The 22,409-nt window shown below is 39.7% G+C and overlaps 1 protein-coding gene across 3 annotated transcripts in view; it reads right to left on the bottom strand.

Moving 5' to 3' along the window:
- PREX1 (phosphatidylinositol-3,4,5-trisphosphate dependent Rac exchange factor 1) overlaps positions 1–22,409 on the bottom strand; it is a 126,842-nt gene that overhangs the window by 17,695 nt on the left and 86,738 nt on the right. For 2 of the 3 annotated variants that reach the window (XM_053992999.1, XM_053993001.1), the window contains exons 14-25: positions 19,673–19,748; positions 17,344–17,416; positions 15,925–16,067; positions 11,108–11,200; positions 8,857–9,005; positions 7,846–7,931; positions 6,143–6,279; positions 5,495–5,666; positions 4,074–4,261; positions 3,138–3,299; positions 2,353–2,563; positions 907–1,168 (exon numbers count right to left, since the gene is read on the bottom strand). In XM_053992999.1, coding sequence (XP_053848974.1) covers positions 907–1,168; positions 2,353–2,563; positions 3,138–3,299; positions 4,074–4,261; positions 5,495–5,666; positions 6,143–6,279; positions 7,846–7,931; positions 8,857–9,005; positions 11,108–11,200; positions 15,925–16,067; positions 17,344–17,416; positions 19,673–19,748 — 1,752 coding nt within the window. The remainder of the gene's footprint in view (positions 1–906; positions 1,169–2,352; positions 2,564–3,137; positions 3,300–4,073; positions 4,262–5,494; positions 5,667–6,142; positions 6,280–7,845; positions 7,932–8,856; positions 9,006–11,107; positions 11,201–15,924; positions 16,068–17,343; positions 17,417–19,672; positions 19,749–22,409) is intronic. The other variant, XM_053993000.1, reaches the window with a different exon arrangement.

Here is a 22,409-nt window from a genome sequence, read left to right as displayed (position 1 = left end):
TCCTCCAAGGCACTGGATTTCTCCTCTTCAGCTCGCTGGCTCTACCCAGCAGCCACCACCCTTCTGTATACATGTTGAAAACAAGCCTCCATGTGCTTTCCACTCAGGTGAAGTTTTGGTCACGTGCTGCTTTTGGCAGGGATACAGTTAATTTTTTTTTTCCCATGGGCTAGTATGGGACTGTTGTGGATTTGTGCTGAACACAAAGCTGATAATACAGAGATGGTCTTGTTACTGCTGAGCTAATACAGAACCAAGGCCTTTTCTGCCCCTCATAGAGCCACAGTGGGGAAGGGGCTGGGGTGTGTGCGAGACTGGGAGGAGACACAGCCAGGACAGGCGATCCCAACTGACCCAAGGGATATTCCAGATCACGTGACACCATGCTCAGCATATAAAGTGGGTGGAAAAGGAGGAAAGAGGGGCTATTTGGAGTGTTGGTGTTTGTCCTCTCAAGTCAGCATTGCACAGGATGGGACCCTACTTTCCTGAAGGTGGCTGAACACCTGCCTGCCCATGGGAAGCAGTGAATGAATCCTTGGTTTTGCTTTGTGTGCAGCTTTTGCTTCAGCAGTTGAACTGTCTTTATTTCAACCCTTATTTCTGCCTTACGACAGATAAAATCTCAAGGGCTCTTGACAACAAATAGATTCTTTTTTTGGAGTATACAGTAAGCAAAACAGTGGCTGTCAAATTCAGGTAGACTTTTAGAAGCAAAAGACAATAATACAAACACTAGTGGGTCTGCCCAGAAGTAGATTTAACACAACCAGTGAGGACTTGTCATACAAGGGCAGGTGTGAAGAGGCTGACAGCTGGGGTCAACAGCACAATGTGCTTTTGGAGGTTACTTCCTCAATATTATAAGAATTTCTTTCCCCAGTGCATACAGGATTTTGTACTCACTTATTTATCTGAATGACATACTGCTTCATTTCCTTCACTGCAATGTCTAGTTTGTTAAAAAGGTGCAAGTAGGAGTCCTGCATCTCCCAGTCTTCCTGTTTCAGCAGAAAACTGAGTCCCCTTTCTTCCGAAATTGTTCCTCCATTCTGCTGGCCAAAGCTACCATCAGGATCTCCATCTTCTGGGGCTGGACATCTCCAAGATGGTGCAGCCATAGTGGTGATGCAATGCTGAGTATATGAGACTGGATTTAAGGTACCTACTAAACATTAAAGGATCTAGTTAGTATGGCTCTCATTACTTTCTCCACTCCATCCCAGTGATGATCATTTAGGATAAGTGGAGTTCTGACAGGAAAAACTAAAATTTCACAGAACTGTTTCATATAATTACATTGTATGACAAAATCATTCTGGAAAAATACCCAAAGAAGTTGGGCTTTTTTTCCTGTCATGCCAACGTGATATTTTGAATTTACTGCAGTTCAGAAACTGGGTAGATTATGGAAGTACAGACCTATGTCCACATGTATACTCATACAGAAAACTTAGAAGCTCTCTAAAAGCATTTGTTGAAAAGTTAATGAATTTGGGTTCTCAGGAATCAGTCTATGCTATTATTCAAGCTCTACAGACATTTACACTTACACACATACATACATATAAAGGAATATGATTCTGTCCTTACAGAAAATAAATTAATTATTTTTCATTTAGAATTGCTGACAGTTTTGGTGCAGTACTTTGCTACCTACCTTAGCTCACATTAAAAATTCTAGTGCCCAAGCAAGCAGGGGTTCTTTACAAACCTCAATTTGAATAGTCAATGCCATTGTTCAGAAAGTTGGCTAGTCTATAGTTCCCTCTTCCAAACATTCCTGCACTCTGACCTTCACAAGGCAATGAATCAGAAGCATGTTAAGTCAGATCATGATAAAAAAAATGTTGGAACTCAAATAACCAGATTGTAAGAGAAATGCTGCATAGCAGCAATTTATCAGAAAATAGATCCCCTGACACAGTAGAGACTTTCAACTCCAGTGCATGGAATTTATTTAGTAATGAGAGTAGAAAGCAGCACTACAATGTGATTGGCTTCAGTTTCCCCCCTGAATGAAGCACTAGCATTGCCATCAGCCCCTGCTCACTTTTAGTCAGCAAGTCACCTCTACTAATGGCAATAGCACCCTGGCCACGTAACTACCATGAGATCATGCTCGAACAGTTCGTCTAGCAAAAACACGGCACCTGAAGCCCCCCTATGCTTGAAGCCATTACTTTTTCACAACACAAGAAGGCTGCCATTTAACTATAGCATTTTAAGGAGGAAGAAAGGGTACTGGCAAGATTATGTTTCCTTGGAACTTATATTTGACCTTGCTGAGCAGTGGAAAAACACAACTTTTTATACAGATCAAATCAGTATGACTTGGAAGTTAATGATCACCTTGCTCTGGATCAAGACCAATAATAGAAGGTTTGCGTCCAATGCGAATACTGAACGATCTCCCTGCTGAGGTAGTGCTTTTGGGGTATGATACCTCCATGAGGTTAATATGGCAGTTGGTGGGGCAGAAATCCATGCTGTTGAGGGAATGAGGTTCCATAATGGCTTGTTTGAAGGCTGGGCTCACCTTTGTTTTCAATTCATCTGCAAACTGGGAGAAATAAAGTATGTGTGTGCTACTGCACCTTCAAAAATTTTTTTGAAGCAATACAGACAATTATTTTCTTTTCCTGCCTCCTATTCCAGAAATCCAGGAATTCAGATTTCTGATGCAGCTGGAGTAACACATTAAAAAAAAAAAGCTCATAAAACAATTAGCTATACCTCCTAGCAATTAGCTATACCTCCTAGCACTCTCTTTTCAAACAGCTCAGGTAACTGCACAAAAAAAGCACATACACTTTGTTTACACCATGATACACTGTAGTTACGTTCATATTAAATAAGACATGCATCAATCTGTTCTCATATTTATTCATTAATACAGAGGAAATTAACCTGCACTAATATGTCTTAACTAACAGCTCTGACAAGCAGGAAGGAGTGATTTACAGACACGGTATTTTAACTCAAAACTTGCAATTTCAGTAACTTGCAGAGCTATTCTCATGCCTCCAGGATACCCACCTCAGAAACAGTTTGGATTCATTAATAAAGAATACTAAGACCCACTTAACAAATTAAGTATTGTCTCAAGACTTCACCAACTACTAGTAGTGTTGTACCTCTTGGTAGCTCGTGAGCCTCCTGCTAATGCTTTCCAGCTTAGTGTCACAGATTTGCCGGAATTCATACTGGGGCATGGTGGCCACAGCACTGCTTAGGGATATGAGTCTTTCACAGTTCTTTACAAAGTGACTGTCCTCTGCAGCAAAGGCCTCTAAAATCTAAACAAAAAGACAGGATGTCAATGGTGTGAGTCCTGGCAGGGTGGGAAAATAGTTTTCTTCCTCTCTGTGAGAGGCAAAGCCCCATGGTTGAATAAAGATGCCTCCAGAGCAAGCTGCCTTTATTACTGCCTGAGAACCACCAATGTGTCTAATCTTCAGAGTCATCTAACATTCCTTAAAAATGTTTAGAATCACCGAAGTGGATCAAAATATCCACTGTCCAAGTTACCTGCTCTAGCATGCTTCCATGCTATGAGACATAGCAATAGCATTACTTGGATGCAACAAGCATTCACTATTAGCTTGTTTTTGTCAGAGATGACCAAGCCACTCAGCACTCTCTGCTGCTTTCCAATAGCAGCAGTTCTACTCAATTCCTGTGGCAACCCATCCAGCCTCTCAGATGGGAAAAAGTTGTTTGATTTTCTTGCAAGGTAAAGCAAATTCCTGTCTGAAAAGATTAATCTTAAATATCAGCAGAGTGCATGTTACCAGGCAGATAAAAGCAAGAATTCCACAGCTGAGGGCTCCCCTCCATCTGCCTCAACAGCTGAAGTCCTGGAAGCACTAGCTGATTACTCATACCAAACAAGCTATTCTAGTGAATGAGTGAATAGTTCACTCATTCTCGTGAACAAAACTCTAAGCAGGGCTGAGAAGACCAATGTCAACCTCAACTGAAGAGCCAAGCCCACAGCAGCCAATAATAAGCTATATTATTGGTTTCCCATTCTGTTTAGGCAAAAGCTGACCACGTATGGTTTTCGGTACCTTCGCAGTGAGAATGAAGCAGCCTTTTGGTTCCACAATTTTCTCCAGGACAAAGGATTTGATTCCTGCACTGCTAACATATTCATATACCACCCCGTGCTCCAGGTGGGCATTATCCACAGTCAGGCTGATGAGAGGGGTTTCTTCACCAATGACCAGTGGAGAAATGACAGTCTGTGGTGTCTGGGCTGGAACCAAAGTAAGTCATTAGAGGTGTCTGGCAGCACATGTGAACACAGGCCTGCCCAGGCAAGAGAAACCTGCTGAGAAGAATACTGAATGCAGAGACACAACCTTTGGCTCAAAGAATGTCTCGAACTGTGTGCTGCTGGAGACTGAGAGAATGTTTAGGAAGACATTTGCTATTGGCCATTATTGGAGACAGTGACAGAGTTTTAGATAATACACATGCTCCAATCCCCATTCTGATGTTTTTCCATGTATGTGTGCACATATCCATGCTCAGGACACTACTTCTAGTTCTGTTCACGGATTCTAGCAGAAGCTTATAAGGGAAGGGAAATATGTTCATCTGTTGTCTGCAATAACTCTCTGGAAGACTGAGATGTGAGGCAGGGATGTGGTGAGGAGAAAATATTTTTTACACAAAGCAATTCTATTGTCACTAGAGAACAGATTCAAGTTCCAGTCAAATTGAGATTTGCCAGGGAGTTGCTCACACACTTTTACCAGGGTGCTGCTCCAGCTGTTCCACTGCTGGAACACTCTGTGACTGTGAAATTACCAGCATCACCAGACCTTGCATCGGATCCACACAGACGTGCATCTGTTCCTGAAGAAGTTGCCAGTGGCATTCAGAGAGTCCAGGTTCAGTCCTTTGGATTAAATTTTGCTTTTGGTCTCCCTTAACATCTACTTTTCCAAATAAGCCCTCAACATGAAAGTAGACCTGTGTTTTTGAGCTATGCTTTCAAAGGTTGGAGGAAATACACCCACACCTTTTCCTGAAACAGTGGCAACATGCCTTGAAAACTTGCTCCAGATCGAAGAAATTTTAACATCCTAATCTTTAATCAAAAATAACAGAAAATACAGATTATTCTAGGTGGAGTTTCTTGCAGACATTCCCTCTCCATCAGCTACTGCCCATAAATGCATGGTTTTCAGGGGCTACCAAAGGATTCTAAAAATGCTGAGTCTCTTCATTCCCATAACTGGCTGTCTTGTAGAGAAGAGAGAGTCATAGGTGCATGATTTCTATCTGCATCTCATTTTTTTTCTTCCCCTGAATAAACTGCAGCAAAGAATTATGTCCTCTGGCAGACCTCACTCAATTACAAAGCTTTGCTAAGACAAGAGATATTCTACAATAATAATTATACATTATATTTCTACTGTGGTTTTCCTTCTGAAAGCCCCTGAATTGTCCCTAGGTTTTCTTCCCCCATGAGAATCTTTACCTGATTCCTGTTGGCTGCTTTGAAGTTGTCCCAATTGTGCATGTCCTTCTAGTGCAGAGTTGTCTTTGCGGGAGCCCAGGCGACTGCCACTCAAACATGCAGGGGATGCTGCTTGCTGAACTCTGTCCTCTTCAGCATCTTCATGTGTTCTGTACACCCACTGGTACAACCCCTTTCAAGAAACACAGGCTTCAGCTAGGACCTCAAAATGCTCAATCTCCAAATATTTGGACTACAGAGGTGAATCTAGCTATCAATTCTATATCTTCTAAGTAGGCTGAAATATCAACTATTCTATATCTTCTAAGTATGCTGAAATATCCCCCAGCTTTTCTCTGAACTTCAGAGAACACAAAATATAGCTCAATAGCTGAGTAAACTTCCATGGTTAGTAACAGTTAATAATTTTGTATTAATTCTGTATGCATGAAATGGCTTTCAGATTATTTGCAGGTGTTTTGCAACTATGGGCAAATGGAATCAGGTGCCCTCAGTGACAGCAGGACCCTGGCATAAAAGCAAATGAGTCAAAACAAACATGTAGATGTTCTTTTTCTAAATCTTTAGTGAGCATAAAAACACAGGAATAAAGGAGGGCAGAAGAAAGGCGGGAAATAATGTACTTCCTTTGAGGTTGTGCATTCATACCAGTGCTTCCTGCTGCCTGGTCCTATAGGCTGTGAAGTGCTCCAGAACCTCCTTGTAATTTCCATGTGTTGCATTATTCCCATTAACTTTCAAAATACACTGCCCTGGATGAAGGCCTACGGCTGCAGCCTCAGAACCTGAAAAATAACAGGAGGGAAGTTAGACAGAAATGCCAGCTGCCTATGGATGAGAATACTGGAAAGTTTGCAAAAGCTTTCTGGTTAGAAAAAGTAAGAAGAGCTGGGTCAGTCATGTCATGCCTTTGCTACTATTCAGAGAGCTTTGTTGTGTAAGGATAACATCATGTGTCTATCCTTCATGTTTTCAGTGGTGCTGGGAAAAACAGCAGTCTCCTAGATCTAAATGTGTTCATGCTAGAAATTGACATTTCTGTGGGAAATAGTTTGGCATTCTTATATAGTTCTCTTTTAGCCTTATGGTTACATTAGCTGTGGTCTTGCTTAAGTACAAACTGTTATATTTGTTCCAGCCTCTCACACCTGGAAGACAGGTGTAACACTTGCATGTTACACAATTTGCTACACAAAAACACTATCATGTCAAACGTAACTTGTCTTTTCCGGGCAAAATCCCGAAAAAGGACAATCTTCCTAGCTGCAACTTCCAGCTTGCACTCCAAACAGTGAAAAAGTGGTTGTAGGTGCTGCTATAAAATGGTGTAATAAATGTGTGTCCCTCGGAACACCATCTGTGGGCTCTGCCTAAGCTAACTGCACTCAGCTGGAGACACACATTTGTTCTGAAGGAAGGAACTGGTGTATGTCTAAAAGGTCATATTTTCTGCATCTCTTAACATAAAGGCTAAAGCTGTGCTTTGCTTGTAGCTCAGTTAATATGTCAGGCACAGAAGTAGTAAATATCTCTGTCAAATTGTGTTTTCTCCTTTTAAAAAGATCAAGGAGAGCAGTCTGCCTCTGTCTTATACTGGCTATTTGTAGCAATATATGCCTATGTAAAGGGAGAAGTAGTCTCCAAGTCTTATGCCACAGTTTGTGATGTCCAGATTGTGTTATGACTTGTCTACCAACCTGCTGATCCTACAGCACCTTCAGAACCCAGATCGAAATTGTGGATGACTACAGGTAAAAATATTGAGGAAGCAACAGACAGCATGATGCCTCAACTTTTTCTCAACCATCTCAGTTTTACAGGTTTTTTTTTCCCCCCGTGGCTGTTAAGCTTTACCTTAGTAGTCTCAGAAGAAACAAGGGAAGGGTCACTAAGCAAGTCCATTTCTAGCTTGCAAGAGCTAAAGTGATAAAGCCTTCTAAAGAGTCCATGGTACTGTGCATTGCAGCATTCAAGTTTCTTCCACTGTGGAATTAAATTATTCCTTGTATTGCGTTGATGGGATTAGAGACCCAACACTCAGTTCATAAGAATGGTACTGTTTGTCTTAGAACCTATTTAGGTGATAAGCAGTTTGAGGCAGGAAATCTCACACTGTTCTATGGTTATGTGAGTATGATTCTTGTTTATCACACTTGTCACTATGGTCACTAAATTTATCAGAACTTGTATAGAACAAGCTAGACAACGAAACCTGGATGTGTCTTTGTTGAAATACATACATACATACATACATACATATATATATATATATATATATATATATATATACATGCACATGTCTATCTAGTCAGCTGTACTCCCAACTTAACTGTACCAGAGTTTCTCCTTACCTCTTCCTACTGCATGAACGTATGGTGGTGCTGCTCCCCGGATCTGAAAGCAAAGTGCTTCAGGACAATCGGGGATTTTAATAACCCTGCAGATAAATAACGGAGAAGAGAAAGCATGGTTTTAATTTAGGCTGCCAGAGTTCTGGGCAGTTCTTAATAGAATCTTTCCTTGGCATTCACAACTGGGTTTGGATGAAAGTAAGCATCCACAGTGTTTACAAATAAATAACAAAGAAACAGACCTGAAGAAATATACTCCCATCTTCAATCTCCAAGGCAGATGGGAGATTCTAGTTGTTAATTAGAATTTGTCACTTCTTAATTTGTTACATCTTTAAGTGAATAAACACTTGACAGAAACTTTCTAAATCATTTATATTCACTTCCATTTCTACGCAAACTTCAGTGCAGCTGTACTGACCTATATCAGCAGAGGATTTTTTCCCACTAAAAAATTTTAAAGAAACAAAACAGACTGGACAAGACCTTCTGGACTAGAATTCAGCAACAAATGTTCACTGAGACATTCAGTTCTATGGCAGATTCTGGGATTACAGAATCTAACAATACACAAGACACTAACAGGGCCAGCTCTCATTGTAAGAAACAATAACAGACTAGAAAACTGTAAGGGCTGATATTGTTAGAGTCATCAAAAAATAAGCCAAGCTTTAATGGGTGGAAATCGTTTTCCCATGCACATAATAGAGTGTGTGAAGCTTCACACCTGAGAAAGAATGACAGTCCTTGTGATTCAATTTTGTTTGTACACAAGGAAACCAAAAGTTATCTGCAGTATAAAGAGAACGCATGCTGACCTCTCCTAGCAGCCCAAGGGTCATCACTAAAAACAAGCCATGAGTCTTGTACCTCTTATTTCTGTCATGTTTTCCTATTGAGTGGCTTCTGCACAGCAAAGTGTTTACACAGGTTTCACTACAGCTGTAGAAGTACTACTTAGTAACTAACATTTCTCAATAATCTTTTTTCTCTGCCCATCTTGGCACTTACTCCTTTGATTTGGTGGCTACCAGAAGCCTAAGTGGCCTTCGTGAGCAGAAGGACTGGGATAAGATGGTTTCCACTTCAGCAAACGGGCGTAGGAATACTAAATCCTCATTGATTGAATAGATTTTTCTTCCTGCTTGCAGGCCAGCCATCTGCAAAGGGAACAAACACCACACAGCACTCTGGATCACTGGCAGCAACTCTGAAAGCTCAGGCTTCAAGGTTCAACTGTTCCTTACTTATGGACATTTCTTGGATTACTTTCACATGGAATACCCTATAAGTAGTGTTGGTTCATCAAGTCATTTGTCACTCCTCCTTAAAATTTTCTGCATTTACAGAAAACAAAGATATTTCACCAGAAATATGCCACTCTACAGATGTATCTTAGTTTGCAATGGATAAATCTTAGTACTTTTCTGCTACAAATTTTAAAGGGACTATTAAAATAGGAGACTATAAAAAAACAAGGGGTGAGGGGACACAATGGAAAGCTAGAGCCCCCTAATAGCCTGCCTGTAATACCCAGTGAGATGCAGAAGTGTGACTTCCCACACCTTGGGCACAGGAGCTGTGGACAGTTTTCAGCTATCAGCCTTGCAAAACCAACCTATACCCAGTCATGGAACTGGGTATAGGTTATCCAGTAAATGTAACCTGGTTTGAAATGGTGATAAGAACTGTCTCTGCTTTAAGTGAAGCACTAGCTCTTCATTAGCCTAAAAAGCCATTAGATTTTAATTCCTAGGTTTTGCACCTAACTTTAGTTATTTGGCAATGGTCACAGATCCAATGACAAGACTGAGATCCCCTACGGTGCCCACTGGACAATAGCCTCAAACATACCCCTTGATGATCTCTACCAGTTAAAATGTAACATAGCAACATTTGGACTAGGTGTTAGGAATCAAGGAACCATTAAAAATTTATTAAACCTTACAGACTATAATTACTTCATATAACTTCAAGGTTCAGCAGTTGGGTTTCCTTCTAAATGTGGCAAACCCTTTTCTATTCTGCCTGGAATCCACTGACAAGTTGCTTGACTTGAAAAAGGAGATCCACACAGCACTACTCTCACATAGACTCTGGCTCAGGGAGATGCAGATTTAGTTCTTTGCTGGACCAATATTATTAGATCAAGCCCAAAAGATGGGCTCATGGTCAAAGATTATCTTGAAAGATCAAGAAAAAGATTCCTTAGAAAATGGTGTGCTGCCGTCCTCAAACACAACAGATTTTCAGGCTATTCCCCAAGCTTCCAGCCAAAAAAAGGGCAGAGGATTATCTGGCAGGCAATGGTTCACAGCACAGGTTTAGATTAATAACAGTTTTGGCCAACCTATGTTGATTTTGAGCACTAGATAAAGCATAGGTTTGGTTTCTTTGGTGACCATAAACCAAATGAGAATCAAGAAGACTGAAATAATTTCATTCTAACACTCAACTTCAGTTCAAATTTCCTTCCCATGTGGTATTTTCAACTTGCTGAAACCAATCTGTCCACTTCAGCTATTTCCATTAAGCAAGTCATCCAGGAGTTATTTGTAGTCCAAAGGAGTAATCAACAAATTTTAATGTTGACATTCAAAAATTCTGTAATAGTTGTCCAGGACTTTTAATTAGAAGCTCTGTGCTGTGTGCCACACTTTACTGTGAAACCCTTGACACGTCATTTAGTCCTCTCTTATCTTCAGCAGTGTATCTGTGCCTTATTGCAGATCACACTGTGTGATCCACATAAGAATTCTGTAGGGTTAAATGGGTGATTAAGAAATACTCAGATCCTAAGATATTTGGGCTATCTATGTGCTTCAAAGAAACAAAGCAAATATATTCTGTAGAACTCCTAAAAAATACCATGGAGAGAAATGACTGCATGCTTTTTAAGGGAAAAATACATATCTAAAAATACAGCTTTCATTCAAATAAACTCGTTTCCCCATTAAACATCTTTGCTACCCCAAAAGAGTGTTACTTTCCCTCCCTCCTTAAATGAAAGTTGCTAAGGAACCTGAGGTAAGCTATCATCACACAGATACTGCTCTCATCCTATCACGTACCAATAATTCAAGTCCCCCAGTAATTCCAAAATACCTATCAATTTACAGAAACTGCTTATTACCAGGAATTGTAGAAGATAGCAATCTTATATTAGCTGCCTTTAAAGGAAAGAGATTTTAAAAGGATGGTTTGTAACTTTTCTAAGTATTGAAACATTCTTAGATACCAAAATATGAATGTGAGGTCCTACCTCGGCAGAAGACTCTCGTCGAACTGACTTCACCACAATTGCTTTGTTCTTTTCTTCTATGTCAAATCCATAGTCATCCTCTTCTGGTAAAATCTTAAACAGAGCACAATATTTACACACATTTATGCTTCATAAATACAGAGTTCACAGAAAAGGTGAAGACTGGAGATGAGAAATTAGACTTTTCATTGCAAGCCACAACTGGACTTCTGTCTTAAGATGGAAAGCGACTACCAGATCATTTGGTCTGACTGCCTACAAAACATGAGCCATAAAATTTAATCTTAGGTATTTCTACATTGAGCCCTTAATAAATATTAAAGCAGATTTTCCAGAGTTACACAGGTATGATCTGCCGTCTTTAAGAAGTGAAGAATCTATTCCCACCCTTGAGAGTTTTTTCCAATGGTTAATCAACTCTTCTTTTAGAAACTGCCTTTGATTTCAACTCCTAGACCTACATCCTTCAATACATCTTTCACTTTTGGATTACGGAATTCATCATTATTCAGTATTCCCCATTGGTGAATGTACTACAGATTGAGTGCAGTCATCTGTTTATTTTTCAGAATACATCCCACCTATGTGATAATGAATGATCTGAGTGCTTCTCAGCTATCAGTTTCACACAAATTGCAGATCTCAGGCCTACCTTTTATAGATCTAACTGCACACTACATAATTCTACAGCATAATGGCAGTCTGATGGCTAAAATTCTATCTAATGAGAGGACAATTCCTGACATCCATAAGTCCTTCCTCCAGAGACAGGCACATAGGCTTTGTGTAAGGGAAAAAACACCAACTCCATACCCTGTGCTCAGTTGTACCTTACATGGTAGAGAGAAGCCTTCATAATTCTTGCTTCTGAATTTCTGCTTCCTCTTCTTTGCACTGAGGTCACATAGACTCCCCTTACACATATTCTTTAAAATCATATCAATCATGACAAATATCCATTTCACTAATCCTTTTCAAGTGGTTTATTAACAATAAGGATAAAGCTTAACAACTCACTTCGCATTACAGAAAAATAAACCAAGCCTAGCCACTGGTAAATGGACAAGTGGAAAATCTAACTGATAAATATTTGGCATTTGAGTAAATATTATGTATTTAAGAACCATCTGATAAAACAGAACTGATTTAAGAGGAAAAATAAAGCTACTCAATCTAGCATGCCATGGGGGTAAGCAAATTACTCAGAATAGTTTCCTTGCTTCTGATGATTTTTGCACTATTTTAAAATACTGTCCTTTTTCCTTTAAAGTCAATTCCATCAGATTATAAATGTCCTTTTATGGGAAATCACCTTGGGGGAGAAAAAAAAAAGTCAAGAATCGGAATAATTCTGTCCTGCAGAAGCCATACAGTCAAGTTAAAATAATGTATAGCAAAATATCTGGGGAAAAGTCCTTTTCAGGTGATGTTCACATTAGAGGATGCACAAGAAAGTAGAAAGACTGGATGGTAACTTTCCCATTCTTGGCTAGTTTTAAGTATTTTCAGAAACAATGCTAGTAGTGCTTGTTCAACAAAGGACTTTGGAAAATCAGCTAAATCTGGTAAATTGCTGGTTAGATTTTTAGCGTTGCAAGTGGAATGAGTTTCAGTCCAACACAACACATACTTTTATCACTTCATATTTGGGATTCAATGGAAAATTTCCAGACTACCTCTCCTCTCCAATTTGCACTTTACACTTGAAGGGCCCATTCAGATTCTTCTGTTGCATTTTGAAAGCATTTGTGAAATAGACATTTAAAAACCTGGAGGCTTTGATATGCCCAACTTAGATGCCAGCAGCTACACAACCTTACCTGTCTCTTGGAGTGCAGCCATCATTACTTTGCATGAAGATCTTTTGTTTGCTATTATTTTTAATAGCCTACCTTGCTCTGATCACTGGTATTGCAAATATGAATTGTTTGAAAGCAAAGAACTAAAACACTTTTAAGAAACCCTATGACCATCAACATTAGGAACTTCCTGTGCTGGAGACACCCCTTATGAAAAGGCAGACTATGGATAATATTCCATTTGCAATACCTGGAGAAGGCAATAAATTCTTTATTGTGAAGTAGGAACACCCTGCCATTCCACAGCTGAACCCCATTCATCCCTAGGGAGTCCCAAGCTATTACCTAAACAGCCACCTGCAAGAACTATTTCTATGCCCCTGAAGCCAAATCAGTTTCTGGAATGTAAGGCAGCAGCTGTTTAGTCTTGAGAGGCAATCACATTAACAAGTGAGACTATTTTAAATACAAGCATGTTTAATGAAAAACAGAGCAGCACAGCAGATCCATTCCCTGAACCTGGGTCCAGGATGCATATTCTTCCCTACACCTCTCCAGCAAAACCCTTCTCTACTGGACACACCTGAACACCCTGACTTGGGTAATAATCTCCTCAGGAGCAGTGACTTATCAGACAATGTCAGATCTGAGCATTTCAGAAAATGGAGGAAGTTTCTGAGGCCCTCAGTAGCATTCAAAGACAGCTACTTTCCTGCCACCCCATCTCCCAGGTTGTTCCAGTCTCCTCAGCTTTTCACAAGTCCACAGCTTTGGGGCACAAAACAAGATTTGAAAAGACAAAATTTCTTTCCAATAAGTAGCTTCAGGATCTAAGCCACCCCTACTATTATCTTTAAAGGTATGTTTTGCAAAATTAGCAGAAGAGGTTAAATATGTACAGTATGACTCCAAGTTTCTTCTGGTTTGTGAGCTTTGAAATTGAGCACTGAACTCAAATTGTTCCTTCTGAATTGTCAAAGACTTAAAATCTAAAAGGTGTTTTTTGTTTCAGAGTTCACTATAGTATCCAAACCCACTCAAAGCCCTTATGTGGCTGCATACACCTGGATGATGAATGCCTCTTGTCACTGACTTCCCAGCCTGTCCCCTTGGGAACAGAAATCCCTAGAGGATGAGCTCCTTAGTGGCTTTCTTCCCAGAGGTGTTTTAAATCTATGACTTTAATTCTCTAGCTACAACAGACTGTGGTACACACCAGCATAATGAAGAACAAAGGGAAAGCTCTTTGCTCTCTCTGCTGAAATTTTGCAGAGTTGGGCAACTACTGCCACACTTTACAGAGGATCAGAAATGTGGGATACCCTGTGGGAATGCAGGAGTTATCACAGGTCTGGGAAGTTGATAACATTTAGATCTCCAAGTCAACACAAAAGTTTTGAGAATGCTACAGAAAATGTACACAGGCATCATCTTCACAAATCATTGAGAATGCTTCTCTTTAGAGTCTTCTGGGACTCCGTCATCATGTGTGCAATTAAACCTCTCACTCAACTCTGATCATGGCCAATCTCTACAGGAAACACACCTTTGTCTGATACTCAGATCCAAGCAACCAGCTCTGATTTGTGATGGTGTCAGTTTGGGCTAACAAGCAGAAGTGCTGATCACAAGTTCACAGCACACTGCAGTAACCAAACCACAATGCCTGGAGTCAGGCCAAAATCCAAATTTTCTTCAGCTATGCAAAGAATGTTGTATATTTTTTCAGTTTGTCAAGATTTATGTCCTTCAATGACAAATAATTGTGCAAATAAATAAATACTAGATCTTGTTTGAATCATGTTTTTCCAGACTGAAAGTACTTTGTTCCTTGGCATTTTTAACAAGTATTTGCCAAGGTTTCTGTTGTTTTCTGTTTTCAAAGGCAAACTCTCGTGTGATAGAGCAAACTTGGATTAAGGGGGTGGGGAAACTTATCCACTGAACAACTAGGATTTCATGGCAGTAGGAAAGCATATTTCAAAAGCCAGTGCTGAGGAAATTCCAGTAAACCTCCTGTGGTGGGATCAGAGGATGGGAAGGATTAATGCCCTGTCATGAGTGTAGAGGCAAGCAGTGATGCTCCACAGACAGCAAAGCCTCAGGATAACAGCTACTCATAATTGCTAAACACAGCATAAAGCAGAAGTCAGTCACAATTGTTTTGTGGGTAAGTGTAATGAATTTACTGCACTGCTTTCGCAGGGTCTTCACAAGTCCCTTCATTCAAGGGACTGTTAATTTATGCATGCAAAAGAAAGCAGCTCATGACTTAAGCGTGACTACTACAGATTTGACACAAATCTGTGCCCTCTAAATAGGAGATTTTTTTCCTCATCACGTGCTCTTCATTTGTTTTCTGTTTGAGATAGGACTGCATTTTGACAGAGGGTGACTGATGCACTTCAGAACTACAACAACAGCATTCATATGGCTGAGAGAATGATGCCCTGAAATATCTGTGTTATAACTTACATCTGAATTTACCTCACATACAAGCGTGTTTGAATTCAAACTGGGCTTAAACTTGATGGCAGATCTCTTCCAAGAGAGTAGAGCTCATTACTTTTTCCCCCACCATCTCAACACTGTGATACCTGCTAAAACATCTCCAGTTCCCTTACACGCTTGCAAAGGCTTCTTGGGAATAGAAAGGGCTTGAACTGTGCACTGGAAAGAGGTGGGAACTTCCATGCACTTGTACCTGTGTGAACTGTACATCCAAAACTCCCAATACAGCAGGATGGTCACAAGCTCCAGAAAGGGACCTGTAACGTAAGGATTTCCTGTGCTCCTAGAGTAAGTTATGCAGTCTGCCTAACTAAAAAGTCAGAGGTATGGAAGTTGGAGATATACAGCAAAGCAGATCAAGAATTAGTAGCATTTATGCAGTGAAGAAAAACCTAGCTACACGTGCAATTGCCCATTTTAATTCTACTCTCTCATTATTCTCCTCTATTATAAAACAATACCATTTTAGCAGAAACATCAAGGTTTACACATTCACATATTTCTTACCAGAAGATTCTTTCCCAGGATGTTTTCCACGAGCTTGAAGTCATTCCGTAATTGCTTGCCCTTGGAACTGGTGCCCTCCATCTCCTCATCGGCATAAAAGCGGAAATATAAGGATTCATCCTTAAATTCACTTTTCTCCAGGACTGGAAATTATATATATGAAATACATACATGAATTTACATGGAGGAAAAAAGAGAGAAACAGAGGAGAAAGTTAAAGGAAATTCTAAATATTACCCCAATCTTTACAGAACTCAGACCGGATGCATCTCTATCAGTCAGTTCCTCAGCTCTGTATTTTTAAGCTAATTCTGTATTTTAGGACAAGAATTTTCTTCACAGTGTATAGTAGCTAATGACATGATGTGAGCTCCCTGGCATGCAGAATTTATATAAAATGCAAAAGATCCTCTTGGAAGGAAGATGCTACTCAAAATCTCACACTCCTTTCCTACAGCCAAATGAATATAAAAAAAACTATACAAGGAGCAAAAAGGGGTAAAGGGGCTGTTTAAAAGCACGTAAGGTGTCCACATAGACTAAAGCTCGACCTTAAAAAAATAATGGAGAGGGAAATGAGATCTACAAAATTCTAGAAGGCATGAGAAAGTTCTTCATCAGTTTTTCAAAGACCTGAGGCCTTCAAATAAAAGAGCAAGTGATGACGAACTCCTACATTCAACATGTACTTATGCAAAGGTCTTCCTTGACAAAGAATGCAATAAATGCCAAAAGTTTGCATGGGCTCAGAACAGACCAAACTCTTTTAAAGAGACCCCAACTATTCTTACATTACTGTTAACTACTATGGAAGTTCTCCATTAGTTATTTACAATAATCTGCTCTCAGAAACACTATTCAAAATACAGTGAGCAAATGTTATCTATGACTAAAACTGAACGTTTCATTTGACAAACTATGTTTACTCTTAGGACTTGTATGTTCTATTTCACACTGATACAAATGTGATTTGTTTACTTCCCCTGTTTGGGGATGGATGATGTCTAACTTGGCAATTTGGCACTTCAGATTTGGATGCCTCAGGACTGAGGATTGTGTTTGTTATCCAAGACACAAGAACTAGGCAATTTTACTTAACAGCTGATATTTTTTGGGGATATTTCAGGACAGTACTAGGCTTGTGCATTGCTCATGTGGCTCTGGAAGAGATGCAGTGAAAAAACATGCTCCTTCTAGCTTGTCTAATCCCTTCAGTGCTTCCCATAACTATCAGCAAGTGGCTTCCCTTGGGAAGGCGCCAGGCCTAGCCATGTATTAGCTTGTGGACTGTGTTCTAGAAGGACCTGCAGGAATTCCTGCAAATTGTGTACACAGCACGTATGACACAGCCTAGAACAGCTAATCTGACTGAAGTAAGAGTTAATTTCATTTGCTGGGGGTAGCAAATTGATGCATTACCATGATGCATGAAGCCGTTATTGCAGAGTCCCACACCCAGTGTGACAGCTTCCTCCCGAGTCTGACAGTCTCCCTAGAAACAGGACAATAATGTTACACCTCAGATCATTTTCTAAGACAAATTACTCCCCCTTCCCCACTGCACAGCTTGCAGCTCTGAACTTAGCAGGATGATCTGTGTAGGGAACAATAGCAAGCCATTAAAACAGGTATCCCATTGCCCAAACACTTTTCATTCCTCCAAACAGCATCTCTCCCTCCTACAGGAACCAGAGGATTAAGGACCAGCACAGGGGAAAGATACCATATTATCTCAATGTAAAGACATTTTATTTGAAATCAGAGTGTTGGACTTGAGGACCCATTAGTCACAGACAAGAAAACTCCTCCTTTGAAGCTGAGAGATCCCATCCATATTCAGCTCAAGGGAGAAAAAGTTAAGTATGTGAACTCCAAAGGTCAGACACATTAAAACTACAGTGGCAGTTTGCTTACACAGCAGATGTTTCTCACTATCTGAAGCCTTGAGTGTAGTCATTCAAAACAGGTACCAAAGGTGACTTGCAAATTTACAGACTTCCCTGAAATGGCAGCCTTAAGCTTTACATCTACAAGTCAGTTAAATACAAGAAATGCCTAATTTTCTTGATATATTTGCTAATTTGCAGCCACAAGTGAAGACTTTACAAACATGGTTGTACTTTTTAGGCGGACAAGTAAATAGTGCTGCTAAAAATCAGAAGGCACTACTGGTCTTACAAAGATTGTTAACACTGGTCCCTTGATGCAAGATGAGCAAAAGGACACAGGGGAACCTGGTGTCTTCTATCTCAGTGAGAGCAGCTGCTCAGCTCATTCCAGCAGGGAGGGCACCTGCTGCTTTGGCAACAGAAGCAATTTCAGTGTATTCCTTTCAGTCCTATTTAACAAGAAGCTGTATCTTACACAAGTATTACACCTTTTCTCCTCTCCATCTGAAGAACTAGATACCCGAAAGCTCTCACAGCAGCTGCAGGGTAGTGTACTGACTTTGTTTTAAGCAAAAAATAAGTGTTTCAAGCACCCTCTGATCTTGTCAGCAGAACATCAGTCCGACTTCAAATGCTGCTAAGGAGAACAATAGTTATTTGCCAAGCAAATGCTGGCAAAGCCCATCACTATGGTGTATCAGCATTATTTAAATACAGGATAGAACAGGATCAGCTCTGGCCAATCCACAGCACTACTAGCTTTTGTTAACTTGGCTGAGAGCAGAAAAGACACAACATTTACAAATCAAGAACTAAATACTGTTGTCTTGGTAGAAAAGGCATCAAGGCAGTTCTGAAAGAATTGTATGACCATGTAATCACACAAGGAAAGCCAAGAAAATAGCTTTAAGAAACCAAAAGTTTAACTTCTACTATGAACTAATTTCAAGTCTTCTCTCATTTTCAACATCCTGTCATGAGACAACGCTCAACGCTCACATGGTGTTATTTTGTGGGATAAATGGGTAGTTTATTTTACAGAGACTGGCATTTAAAAATCCAATTCATTATTTCAACTGTAAATAAACTGGAGGAGAAATGCCTTCTAATATTACCATCTTAAACCTTTAGCAGTCTATGTTTGTTCTAGGCAACAAAGTCTTTGCATAGGAAGGGTCTAAACTAGAGCTGGCTACTCCTGATGATGTTACCTTGGCCTCAAAATTCCCCTATCAAAACAGCATTCTCCAATTAGAAAATATAGCTTTAATTCTTTCAGCTCACTAAATACTTCTAAATGTTATGTAGGTATTTGTCCAAATACAATAAAGGGAGTAATGAAAATCTTCAGAAAATAGAGCCATCTACAATGATCAATCTTGACAAAATGTGTCTCAACCTTTTCATACAGAAACTAGATGTGAAACTAGATACACTAGTTTTGACATGCTAACTTAGGTTTATTCCATACAGTCTCCCCATTTGAGTCATCAGAATTATAGAAACAGTTTACAGTCAGTACCACAGTGAAGAAGCTTATCCAAAGCACATTACTATTGCTCTTATTACTACTGCCACCATTACAATTATTATTATTGCTGTCTAGTTTTGGTAATGATGTGATGTCTAAAGCTCTAATCAGGGTGGCTTGTTGCCTTGGATGTGTAAACCCAGCAATTAAGATGGTCTCAGACCAAGACTGTTTACAGCTCCCTGGGAGGAGGAAAGAAAGTAGATGCACACAGGTAAGAACAGCAACCAAACCACTTTTAAATTTTCCACTGATAAATTGAAAAAAAGAAATTTTTAGGATTATGAAGTGCTTCTTAGCAAAGAGAGTATTGTAAAACTTTTCTTACCTGTGCAATAAGCCAGTCCACTAGTTTACTTGCAGGGATTACTGATTTGTATGTCTTTAGGTGGTAGTCACGGTCTCTAATTAAGAAAGAGAATTCAGGGAAAATCAGGACAAAAAGGTATACATTCCTTTTACACTCTAAACCTATATATACTATTGTGACCTACTACTAATAAGCAGCCATCTTTTCTCTGTAGAAAGTTTTAAACTTCTCCAGCAGCTTGAATTAGGAAGATACTTCAGATCAACACAAAGCAGTGTTACTTAAAATTTCTCTAGATGTTGTTTCGAGCCATCTTCAGGGAGCTCACATTCCCACCAGAGGCAACCAGAAGATTCTTTTCACAGATGTCCTATGCTGCTGCTGCTGTAACTCAGGTTAGAATACTGCCACCAGCGGTCCCACTAAAAATCAGACTTTTCTGGCTGGAAATAATCCAAAATCCATTGACGTCCAGCTTACACCTTTTGGCTCAATACCAGTCCCATCTACAGGCTTCAACAATTCTTCTCTAGCATTTACCTATTAATGTATTCATAGACATGGACTCTACACATTCCCTCTGTGCCTCATTTTTGTGAGGCTCATGGAATTAGGCAGCTTTTAGTCTATTTTAACAAGAGAGATTTTCCACACTTGTTCAGATTTCACTTCCTTTAGTAAAATAACATGTAATAGCCAGACACAAATATAATATGCAGCATCCTTTTATGGAATTAGATAATTTCAGTCATTGTAAATAAGAAGGGTTGTGTTTAGCTCTTGTAACACAACTGGCACCAGCTCACACCCAGGCCTTGCAGAAAGCAGCACTGTTCCTGCAAGAAGGAAAACGAACCCTATTGTAACTTGGTGCTTTTTGCAGTTTTCTTCCATTTCTATTCTCAAAGCCACGGAGATAATTGATGGTTTTAGCCTTTTGTGAAATATTTCTAAAGAATTTTGATACAAATACAAGAGGTATATGTGGCTCAGGACATCAGGCTCTAACACCTTTCACCTCCAAGGTCAGTGGATTTAATCCAATTTGGAAGATCATAAAAGCCATTTTAAGGCTGTTTACTGGCCCATGTGAAATAAGTTTCATGGTCTTGATCCAGTTCCTAGTTCCACATCACAAAAGCCATTATCACAATTAATTTGCATTAATTGGCTCACTCTCATTGAGGGTCTCAGTAGAGAGGCCAAATGCTGAAGGAGTATGAAGAATTAATTCCTCTCTCACCCTTGGGGTGGTCCTTGTATTTGAAGCTTGAGCTCCACTGGCATGACTGTAGAAGGAGGCACAGCCACTGGGGCTGTTTTACAGTCCGGATGGATCCATGAGGCAGACCAAGAAAAGACTTTATTCTTCAGCTCTGTCAAATCAGCCTCTTTCATTAGCACCACACTATCAAATGCTGCCTTTTTCCTAAAAATGTAATATCCAAACACCATCTAAAACCCATTCTACCCAACCCTGTTCTTTTCACTAATCATCTACAGATACAAATATGTTGTGACTGGCTGTTGTAAATAAATACAGCAGAAATGTCTGTGTGTTTGCAGAATGCAGGGTGAGAAATTAGAAAGAAAAGGGGGACTTTCAGAGCTTGGAAAGAAAACAACAAAACATGACAGCATTTCCAGTAATGTGTCCTCAGAAAAAAAGCTTTCCTCATAGTGCTTACATACAATTTTCAATTTGTCTCCCAGTAATGTGCTAACCACAGCACAAATCTGTAGGAGTTTTCTGGGCAGATTTCCCCTCTCACACTCTTATGTTGGGAAAATGTACTTTTGAAATGTCAGCACAATAAAGGAAAACATTAAAATATTGAGCACTAATGAGTAGGGAGTTCCAGATGAGAAGTAACTCTCAGAACTTTCCTAGAGATGCTGACAGTTTTGATAAGCTGCCATCAATCTTGGTCCAAGGCCCAGTGCCATCTCTCAGTGAAAATTCAGCTGTACAACTCATGGACAAGAGGTCAGTTTTGTTGAATTTGGGAATCCAGCCATCTCCACTAGACGTTTTTTCTCTCTCATCAGTTTTTTATTTGTTAAAAATCAAGTTCTCCTAAGTGAAAATGCCTAATCTTCCATGCAGTTGTAGAACAACTACAGAGTTCAGGGTGGTTTCCATTATAGGCCAGAAATGTTCATCTGATGTCACAGTAAGGTAAACAACATCTGAAAATCATCTCCTTGGCTCTGGGAAGAGTTACCTAGCACTTGCAGCCTATCTCAACTCTTCAGCAGTTATTTATACAGAGCCAAGTTCTTAAGAATCCACACAAAACTTTCAGGGTTTCTTCAAATTACATCTTCAGCTTTTATTCTGCTTCAGATTGTTTTTTGTTTGTTTAGGGTTCTCCGAATGACAGAATCCTAGCACCACACTGGAATCTGTTTACATCTCTTCAGCATCTGTCGACATTTTCTATAACTCAAATAATACAGCAACTACAATCCCTACCACATGATCTGCCCTGAATCGGAGCCACTGTAACCATACCCAGCTGCTCACTCTCCCTGAATCCCCAGTTCCAACATCCTCTAGCAGCAGCACTGCAACTACAAGATCTAAGCTGTGGAGATGCAAGGGCTGTAGAAGAACCAAGAAAATTCAGAAAATTATTTCTCATAGTAAGAAACAAGGAAGATTTCAATAGTAACATCATCCTTTTAACAAAGCCAATAATAGCCAAAAAAAAAAAAAAACAAAAAAACAAACCAAATAACAAAGCAAATAAAA

Source organism: Vidua macroura, chromosome 17 (assembly GCF_024509145.1).
Source record: "Vidua macroura isolate BioBank_ID:100142 chromosome 17, ASM2450914v1, whole genome shotgun sequence".
Classification (NCBI taxonomy): domain Eukaryota; kingdom Metazoa; phylum Chordata; class Aves; order Passeriformes; family Viduidae; genus Vidua; species Vidua macroura.
This window is presented reverse-complemented; position numbering and strand designations above follow the sequence as displayed.